Raw genomic sequence first — 10,994 nt, forward strand, 5'->3', positions numbered from 1 at the left:
AAATACACAAAAATGCTTAAAAACTGAAGAATTTGTGGGACCTGAAGGATTTTTCTGAAGAACAGCAGGCAGTTTGACTATTCAGGACAAGCAAGGGACTGATGAGCAACTATCACTAAATGAAAAAATATATATATATCATTCAGGTAACAACACAGTAATAAGAATCAAGTGTATGTAAACTTTTGAACAGGATAATTTTTATAAATTCTTCATCTATTATTTTCTTTTATGGACTATATGTGACCCAGGACCACAAAACCAGTCATAAGGTTAAATTTGACAAAACTGAGATTTATACATCATATGAAAGCTCAATAAATAAGCTTTCTATTGATGTATGGTTTGTTAGGATAGGACAATATTTGACTGAGAAATCAGAAATCTGAGGATGCAAAAAAATCAAAAAGACTGAGAAAATCACCTTTAAAGTTGTCCAAATTAGGTTCTTAACAATGCATATTACAAATCAAAAATTACATTTTGATATGTTTACAGTAGGAATTTTACAAAAAATCTTCATGGAACATGAACTTTACTTAATTTCTTAATGATTTTTGGCATAAAAGAAAAATCTAAAATTTTGACCCATGCAATGTATTTTTGGCTATTGCTACAAATATACCCCAGCGACTTAAGACTGGTTTTGTGGTCCAGGGTCACATATATAAACGTATTTTATGTGAAATATCTTATTCAGGTCAGTACTAAATAAAAAATAACATGTGTTTTGTATGAAGCCTTCTTATTTTGGTAAAATACTCAACATTTTTCAGATTCTGCAAGGTGCATGTAAACCTTTGACCAGGCAAATGGGGTTTTCATCAAACCCTCTCATTAATTATTGCACTTGAGACTATTAGCATTCCTCCTCTGCTCTAAGTGTTAGTTGAAAAGAGTAAGCCATAATTCATAGACATAAAAGTTTAAAAAGGCTTGGAAATCAAGCTAAGTATTATACTCCTACCGCACACTGCAAATAGAGATAACCTACAATTGTTATCTTAATAAGCTATTTCCACTTGATTTGACCTATATAAATTGATATATTTAGGTTGATTCAGTAAGATTAAATAATATTTTTGACCTGAAACCAGTTAATACAGATTTTTTGGGTTACCTTTTTTCAGTGCACTTAGGTCAAGAAATGTAAGTAATAGCTCATCATCTTTCAGGTAGAATGGAAAGGTGTCCAAAATGATTTGTCATATTTCAAGTGGCTGACTATAATGAAATAGAAATGCATCAGCTGTTTAGTTTCAAACCACAAAATCGTCAAATATTATGGATATTGCCATTTAAAATCTTGAGTTCTACTGCGATCAGAAATCTACTGTGTTTTCTTAAGTTGCAGTGCGTTGAGCTCTCTCGGCCACAGAAAGAAAACACATGCAAACAGAAAAAAACGACAACAAATTAAAAAAAAACATCTTCATCGGTTTGACAACACAGGCGCTGCAAATCCTCGTTCGTGTGTTTGCAGCGCCTTTTTTGTGTTTGCAGCGCGTTTCCGTATTTGTGTTTGCGTTGTGAGGATTTGCAGCGCCTCTGTTGTCAAACTGATGAAGATGTTTTTTTTTTATTTGTTGTCGTTTTTTTTCTGTTTGCATGTGTTTTCTTAAGTTGCAGCATGTTGAGCTCTCTCGGCCACCGTAGTAATCACATTAAACTTAACAAGGACAGACACATTACGTTGGGCTTTATAATGTCAAGTCTTTATTGGTCATGTGCCATATAGCAGTACAATAATGACTAAATATAAATTACATCAACTACATTCAGCTCCTAAAGTTTTCAGTCATCCAGTACACAGTGGCCCCTACACACTAGATAGCAAACAAGTCACATTCTTAGCAGAAATAATAAATAAATGCACACCCTGCCAGATTCAGAAAGCTGCTGGTGGCTTAAGGCATTTTTTTTACAACCTAGAGCATTCACACATGTACAGTAGCATTTTTAAACGGTTTGTTATTGGTGTAAACGTGGGTTGCATTTTTATGGAGGAATGCTGTTGGCACATGCGTTATGAAAGTTTGGCAGTGCAAGTTTGAAATTCTCTTTTTTCTTCAAACTGCATTCTGTCGCTATGCTTTCTGCAACCACCTTTCGCACTCCCAAAACTATAGCAAATGACAAGATTACCAGGGGGGTGTTCCATAAAACAAGTTTACCAAATAAGTCAGGCTTATTTCAGTTAGTCTGACTTATTTTGAACCAAATCAAGTGACAATAAGTCAGACTAACTGAAATAAGCCTGGCTTATTTGGTAAACTTGTTTTATGGAACACCCCCCAGGCCTAGTTAAGGAGCATCTGTGAGAATGGAAAGACAAAATTCCAGATTTGCCTAACATTCCCTCGCAGCTAAGCATGCCAGTGTCACAGTGTTCATCAGAAAAATAAATTTGGACCAAGTAATCTCCAAATCAATTCCATCATACAGTTCTTAACCTGAATTAAACCCAACTGCATCAATCTATTCAAACTGTCTATAGAAAGAGTGCAGCAAGTCAGGCTTAACAAAGCCAAGACATAGAGGCAAGTGGTATCAAAACCTGGCAGTGTAGCAGAAGTGTTATGAAGATATTACTAGCTTTAACTTTTAATATAAGTTAACCAAAAGGATTCAGTGTTGACCCATGGTTAATAGAGTTAACAGTGACTTCTTTGTACTGTATGAGAGTACACTAGATTCAAGTATGAAGGTGTTTGTGAAAAGTTGTGTTAGTGACTGTGTTTCCACACTGTCAATGTGCTTCAGGCATCCACGAATATACAATTTTGAAATATGTATGCATTTTCTGACTTCTAATTATATACTGTTACTGTTGCGTCATAAAGTTTGTATCCATCCAAACACAACCAGTTCTGGACTCAGAAGCAGCAGGGTAAACGAAACTTAAAGCTGGCTCAAACAAGCCCTTTCTTTCTATTTCTTGTTTCTCACTCAAACTCACACTATCTAACTTCACAATATCTTCTTATTTTCCTAATCATCCCACTATATTCTGAAAGTTGATATGAATGAGATGCTGTTTACATACATTTAAGTGCCCTGACTTGATACAGTATTTGTCAGATTTTGTATTCATCACAAGCATTTAGCAGCATGTGAAAGGCTTCAGCATTTGTGTAACATTTTGCTCTCAGTCTTGCCCATTGGCTGGTGAACTAATGCAGCCTTAAGTACTGAGAGGGATGGCAGGCACACCGCTATGAAAGTATACGTAAACTTCTATTGGACCCACATAGTCACCATGCAAACAGCAAAAGCACCTCATGCAGTGAGGACTTGCTAGGGTCAAATCCTTGTCACTTTTAGTGGGTAGAATATGTTTAAGAGCAATCTTGGAGAGGAAATTGACTGGGTGGAGTGTTTTCGAAACTATGCATGTCTAGTTTCTGATTTTTATTTATTTATTGGCAAGAATGCATTATGAGCATCAGAGAAGTTAACTGTTGTCAAGAAACAGATGCAATTCTGATGCGATGATACTCCCTAGAGCTGGCATGATGCAAAGAGAAAATATTATTGCAAGTCAGGTTTTGTGCTGGCTTTTGGAAAAACTGCAGCACAGTAAGCTACCTTCACCAAAGCTAAACACATAGAGAGAAGCCTGTTATAGTGCAGTTAAGACACAGTGCAGCCCTGGAAACAGAATATATGCATCAAAGAGTGTGTGGTTTGCTACAGAAGGACTGTTGCCTTGTGACTGAGTGGGAGGTGAATTAGCGGAGAAATATGCTAGATTCCTCTCTGAGACCCCCTTTGTGGAGGGTAAAAGGAAAGAGGGGAATGGAGAAGGCAGAGGGAGGAGAGGAAGAAAGAAAGACGGTTGAGACATTTAGTTTTTCTGGTTGGTGGGGTTCACGTCTCCAGAGTCGATCTTGTCGTCCTTCTTGGAGTCGTCGGACTGGGCGGGGCCTTTGCTGGGTTTGCTGCTTTGTTGATGTTTGTCGTCATCATCCTTGACCTCCTTCTTTCCGCTAACGCTGGCGCTGCTGTACATACGGGACTGGTAGCTGTAGCTGGACATCGAGGGAGGGGAGGGGTAGCTGATCCCAGTGCTGATACGTGTCTCCTCCCCTTCCAACAGTTTCCTGAGATGGATAAAAAAGAGAGGGTGAACAAAGAAAAGGTGGTGAGGCAGGGTGTGGTGAATTTTAGTTATCATGTCTAATTCCATTAAAGCAATTCTCATGATTTTCATTTTAGATTACATGTATGTTGAAAGCTAGCATTCACCTTCACATATCAAAAACTAACATTGCTTATTACCTGTAAGCAGCAATCTCTATGTCAAGCGCCATCTTGACATTTAGTAAGTCTTGGTACTCTCTAAGATGACGGGCCATCTCGTTCTTAGTGGTCCTCAGCTCATTCTCCAACTGTCCAACTGTATCCTGGGTGATGTTACATGATATAGTTATAATACAAAAAAAAAAACTGCTGTATACAGATTGAATTGTTTGATGTGATAATATAAATGTATGAAGACATCTAAAGAACTTTTTGGAAAGGTTGAAAAGGTTTCATGGGTGGAAAAGGTACTTTATGAAACCATTGATGCCAATGAAGAACCTTTTATTTTTTGAGACACTTCACATGTATTGCAGAAAGTAAGTAAGAAAGAAAGAAAATAAGAAAGAAAGAAGGAAAATTTACAGAAGGCTAATTTAAACAAAATGCAATGATGCTTGTGGGGGGGAAAAAGCACTCACATTCAATATTTAGTGACACTTTGTCATCATTTTTTAATGATTTCTGATTTATTAAAAGGTTTGGAAAACCTTATGAATAAAATATCCAATGTAGGCTTTTCATTTAACTTTTGGTTAGTAACTGAGAAGTAATTTTAGCACCATGGACAGAGAAGCAGTAACATTCACAGCCACAAGCTGTGGTCACGCCCATTTCACGGGGCTCTTTTGTCTGCTGTCTGGTTAACAGAAGCAAAAGTTTCAAACACTAATTGTTCTATTTCTAAACAAAATATATAGCAAATAATTGTAATAAAAAAACGTAATATTTGTGGTCATTTTAAAGACGTGAAACTCCATTCTTTCTGACTGAACACGTGTAAAATTAAAACTGAGGAAACCAACCTGGTAGCCCATGACCTCAGCGTTGTGCCTGTCCTCCATCTCCTGAATCTGCCTTTCCAGGGATTCGTTGGTGCCCCTTAGGCTTTCGATCTCGATGGTCTTGGACTGCAGCTGCCTCCTGAACTCGTTGAGCTCTTCCCTGCTAGCGCGAATGACCTCGTTGCTCTTGTTGGCCTGTTCGTTAAGATCGGCGAACTTGGTCTTGTACCACTCTTCAGCGGACTGCAAGTTCTTATTCGCCATAGACTCGTACTGGCCGCGAATCTCCTTGAGGGCGGAGGTGAGGTCGGGTTTGGCCACTTCCATCTCCACGGACACCTGGGAAGCCTGGATCATGTTCATGAGCTCAGTTATCTCCTCCTCGTGCACCTTTCTCATAAAGTTGATCTCGTCCAGAAGAGATTCGACCTTTTTCTCAAGATCGAGGCGCACCATTGTGGCGTTGTCCACGTCTTTCTTGAAAGCTCTAAGCGTTTGCTCAGCCTCCTCCCGCAGCCTCATCTCCTCCTCGAACTTCTCCTGGAGTTTCTGGAGGTCCTCCTCGATGTTGTCGCGCTCGAACATCATCTGGTTCTTCTCCGCGTTAAGTTCCTCGAGTTGGGAGCGGAGTTCTCGGATCTCCTGCTGGTAGAGTTCGGCCAGACGAGACGGTTCTGCCTGGCGCTGGCGCAGGGTCACGAGTTCGGTTTCCAACACTTTGTTGTGCTGCTCCAAATTGCGAACCTTATCGATGAACATCGCAAAACGGTCATTGAGCCCTTGCATCTGCTCCTTCTCATTGGTACGGATGATTTTGAACTCATTATTAAGCGCTGTGCTCTGGGTGAAGTCGAAGCTTTCCAGAGTCAAGGATGAAGATGGGAAGGCAGATCGGGTGGTGCGCTTGTAGGAGCTTGGGATGCTGCTGCGAGTCGTGGACTGGGACTTAAACCCACTCCGGGAGCTGCTCAGCCGGGACGGAGAGGCTGAGTAGCGGGTGGAGTCCCCGAAGATCTTCCGGTAGGAAGAGGCAGAGTAGATGTCGGATCCGTAGCTCATCTTGGCGTTTGAAGACAAGGAGCAGAACCCAGGCGGCGTCTCCTTTTATAGCAGGACCGTCCCAATCAATAATTTACCCGTGCTGTTCAACCTTCCTTACTGCAGATGTTTCAGATGAAATACGACAAATAAGCTGATCTATAGGTTATTTTTAACTTTTAAAGGCGCAAGGAGTGCTTTTTGCCTGTGGAAGTGTTGTGCTCGTGTTTCACTGGAAACTCAGGTCGGCAGCAGCGAGCGGGTGGAACTGTCCTTTTTGGCGCAGTGCTGATGTCAGCAAAATATCATATCGTTTATTTTGTCACTCATACACCATCACGTCACATCCCAGCCCACCTCTGAAAATAACACACACATTTGTCAAGAACACACACTAATAGTTATATTAGTATATGATATGATATGATATGATATATGATTATTTAGACAATAAAATTTTTAGATAATAAATCAGTTGTGGTTGTAAGAAAAAAAAATAAAGCAATGGTGTTACACGCATTACGCATGGCAATTATATTAATTGTTATATTAATTCTTGACATGTAGTAATTAAATTATGTTACTATATACATTTATGTTAAATTGGATAAGATTTGTTCGTAAAATCTGTTTGTGTAGAATGTCAAATACTGTAAGTCTAACGACGAGTTCATTGAGTTCAACTGCGATGGGTGGTGCAGGGAATTCTGGGAATGCCCCTTTAACTGTACTGTAGTAACTATAAAAAGCGATGATTTGTGGTTTATGAAAAAAAAAATTTAATGGCCAATAGGATAATATAAATCTTTCGCTGTAAATTTGTAGGTAATTCATACTTTGTACTACTGTGGAATTATTATTTTAATTAGCCTATTTACTACCAAAATTATTGACATTTGCACATAGATTATAGTGATGATAGTTTACTTTTGACCGTTTTTTCTGTTTTTAGTTATAAAAAAAATATTAATGTACAATGAATTAACTTCGTGATTATAAGATAGATTCTCCCAACAAAAATTGAAACAAAAATCACTAACAGCATATTACAGATTCGCCCTTTCTATATAGTCAGTGCATGTAATACAGCCATAAAAATTGTTAATAAGCCATGTTAATTTTATTGTTTAAGTTAAAGCTTATACACGACTGTAAAAGCTCTGTAAGGGCTACACAGTAAATGTCTATGACAATGAGACAGCTGTTATACAGTGCTGCCATCTGTTGGGCGCTTCGAGATCTCAACAGATTGCAGGCAAACAAGAAAAGGTTTGGCCAACTTTGTTGTCTTTGTGTGACCTTCAGATTCGGATAGTATTTGTGATTGTGAGTGGACCACGTGAACGAATAAACTAATAAATGAGTAACAATATTAGAACAAACTGTCACTGTGGGTTTATCATTAAAATACTTATTAATAGTTTTCAAATAACCTTAAAATGGATCTCATACTACATGAGATACATTTTAGTTCATTTAATACAATCTAAAACGTCTAAATGAATTGGCTTTACTAAATATAATAAATATTTAATTTGATTACATCAACATCAATATATCAATTTTCACATCATTCATGCTTTATTGCTTTATTAATTAGATGTATGGATCACTTTATTGATCCCTGAAGAAACAATTAGAGTTACAACGGCATTAAATGGAGACAGCACAATATACAGTTCGATGACATACAATAATTAAGAGCATTACACAATACACATCTGCCAAATGGTGTGTATCTAAATATGTGGTGAATATAATGCACAGTGCAGATGGCAAACTGGTATTCCGGAAATGTGGTATGATCTGAGCAGCAAACAGTGTGGCAGCAGGTAATAAAGACAATAAGACATCTTAATGGTACCATATAAACGGAAAAGCATTTTGAAATCATATTGAAAACCACTAAAAACACAAAATTCATAACATAACCATAACGTTAGATATAATGTTAGATCTTTCTTTCCTTTCTTTCTTTCTTTCTTTCTTTCTTTCTTTCTTTCTTTCTTTCTTTCTTTCTTTCTTTATTTCTTTCTTTCTTTCTTTCTTTCTTTCTTTCTTTCTTTCTTTCTTTCTTTTGTTAGCATTAGTTAACTACTTCAGTTTTTCTTTTTTTCACCTTGGTGATATTATTACATTAAAAGATATACATTGTCTATAGAAAATCATCATACCCCTTTGAAATAGTTACTTTTTTGTCATACAGCCTGAAATCAAACCCAATTCTAAAGCTTCATTTAGAATTTTGGTCTTACAACATCAAACCAATGAAAGCAAAAAACACAACAGTTCTGCAAATTAATAAAAAACAAAGAAACAAACAAAAAAAAATAGAATAACAGGGTTGGAAAAGTCATCAGCCCTTTGATTTAATACTTCGCAGAGCCACCTTTTGCTTTAATTACAGCCATCAGTCTTTTTGGATATGTCTGTACTAGCTTTGCACACCTTGATTGGGCAATATTTGCCCATTCTTCCTTGCAGAAATACTCAAGTTCAGTCAAATTCTGTGGTGAGCAGCAATGGAATGCTCTCCTCAAATCTATCCACAGTTTTTTGACTGGATTTAAGTCAGAGCTCTGACTTGGCCACTCAAGGACATTCACCTTCTTATCCTTCAGGGTCACTGTAGTGTTGGAAGGTGAATGACCTGCCCATCATCAGCTGGGGGGCAGAGGGACGTAGGTTTTCCTCAAGAATTTGGATGTACTTGGCAGCATCCATTTTCCCTTCAATCACCCAGTCCCAGCTGAAGAGAAACACACCCACAACATAATGCTGCCACCAACATGCTTCAGGTATGGTTTGTTTTGGGTGGTGTGCTCCAAAAAGGTTCATTTTGGTCTCATCAGACCATAGCTGTCATGATCTGGGCTGTGGGGTTTCCCTCAGCCACCTGGGGTCGCTGTTTTCCCTTCCCTGCACTGCACTTTCCTGATTGTTCACCTGTCCTGATTATGTCACCCGTTCTTCCCCAGCTGTTCACAATCACTATTGTCTTTATAATCTCCACACTTCCACTACCCTGGTGAGTCTACATTGTTTCTTGTTCCCCGTTCCTGTTGGTTTGTTTCTGTGTCTCTTTCTCCAGTCTCGCTCCTGTTTGTTGTGCCGTGTTGGCCTTTGTTTTGTTTGTTTATTTGTGTTTAATTTAATAAATATTACTTACCTGCTTTTGGACCCAGATCTCCTCTATCCCAACGTGACAATAGCACCTTTTGCCAGAAGGTATCAGACTCTTCCAAATGTATTTTCGCATAGCACAAACGAGACTGAGTGTGACAGTTTTTTGGGAAAGGCTTCTTTCATGCCACCTTGCCATAAAGGCCAGCTTTGTGTGAAGCTTGGGAGATAGTTGTCACAAGCACAGACTGACCAGACCCAGTCATAAAGCCTTATAAGTCCTTCAAAGTTGCCTTTGGCCTACTGGTAGCTTCTCTAATCAATGTCCTCCTGCTGTGTCGTCCACTTTAGACGGACGGCCTGATCTAGGCAATGTACTGTTGGTGCCATACGCTTTCCACTTCTTAATGATGCTCTGAACACTGAGAGGCATAGCTAAAGCCTTTGAAATGTTTTTGTAGCCTTCTCTTAACTTGTGGCTTTCTACAACTTTATTCCAGAGGTCTGTTGAAAGCACTTTCCTACTATTTTCCGTACCATGCACTACTAACAGTGGAATCTTCAAGAAACAGCATGTTTTATTCCGAAGTAATCAACACCATTACTACTGATGTCAGGTGGGCCAATTAACCTGGTGTTTAATCTGGAAGTTGATTGCTTGCACCTGAGCAAGTTTATAATGGCATACTCTTAAAGAGCTGAACACTTTTCATTTTTAAATATCCTCCAGAATTAGTTTTCAAATGATACTTTTACTTTAATGATGAGGGTTATAATAGGTACATGCAGCTCAAAAAAGTTAGACTTAATTTATTTTATTTTCCAGGGTGTAATGTGACAGAAGGTAAAGGTTTTCACAGGGTATGATGCTTTTCAGGCACTGTACGTTTTTATAACTCTTAGTGCAAAAATCCAAACTGATCACACTTGTAACACTGCTAGTAAATCTTTTGAAATTCATTTTTCATTACAGTTATGGAGAGTTTCAGTCCACACAACCATTGTTTCAAAACACAGGGTTATTGTAATATGTTATTAGAACATTTAGTTTAGTTACCAAAACACAGTATGATCTTTTTTCAATTTAGTACTTTTAACAATCAGTTCATTCACTAGCAAACAATACAAGATACATGTTTCAAATCTTGTTAGGGAAGTAAAGATGTTTCAGGCTACAGTTGTTATGTTACAAAATGCACTCACATTACCTAACTTACATAACTGACATATAATCCATAGTCTTTAATAGTATCAATTCAGTGTGTTTTCAAAAGGTGCGATGGAGGTCTGATATGGACATTAAGTTTTGTGCTAGAACAGAGTTTGCTATAAATACAGTAACTGTTTTCACTGTGTCATTTGACTGAACCTACTCTAGTTGACCTTTTCAGATAAAGGGTGAGTTACGGTAATTTGACCCGGGCATCTCTTAATTTGGGCACAGCCATTGATTGTTTCTTCTCCCTTCAAATCTGTCCTGTTCTATGTTAACAAATTGCAAATGTTTTTTTTTATATATTTCTCTCTCTCTCTAACCCTCTTTCTATCACACACACGCACACTTTGAGCAATGAGGTTTTCACTAGAGAAAAATCGCTTATAGCTTTTAACAAGAATTCATTATATTTGCTTATCTGTTTCAGAAATTGTAAACAAGTTCCATAGAATCTATTTCTATATAGAATCTAGAAATATAGAGCTGTACCAATGATTCATTGAATAACAGTATAATATAGTTAACAGTTC

The 10,994-nt window shown here is 37.9% G+C and overlaps 1 protein-coding gene across 1 annotated transcript; it reads right to left on the minus strand.

Moving 5' to 3' along the window:
- Nucleotides 1-1,693: 1,693 nt before the first annotated feature.
- Nucleotides 1,694-6,372, minus strand: inab (internexin neuronal intermediate filament protein, alpha b). The gene is made up of 3 exons (XM_073842382.1): nt 5,109-6,372; nt 4,282-4,406; nt 1,694-4,103 (listed from the first exon to the last, which is right to left on the minus strand). Exons 1-3 carry the CDS (start codon nt 6,144-6,146, stop codon nt 3,848-3,850), a joined length of 1,419 nt encoding a protein of 472 aa, XP_073698483.1. The 5' UTR covers nt 6,147-6,372; the 3' UTR covers nt 1,694-3,847.
- Nucleotides 6,373-10,994: the final 4,622 nt, after the last annotated feature.

Source organism: Garra rufa, chromosome 6 (assembly GCF_049309525.1).
Source record: "Garra rufa chromosome 6, GarRuf1.0, whole genome shotgun sequence".
Lineage (NCBI taxonomy): Eukaryota > Metazoa > Chordata > Actinopteri > Cypriniformes > Cyprinidae > Garra > Garra rufa.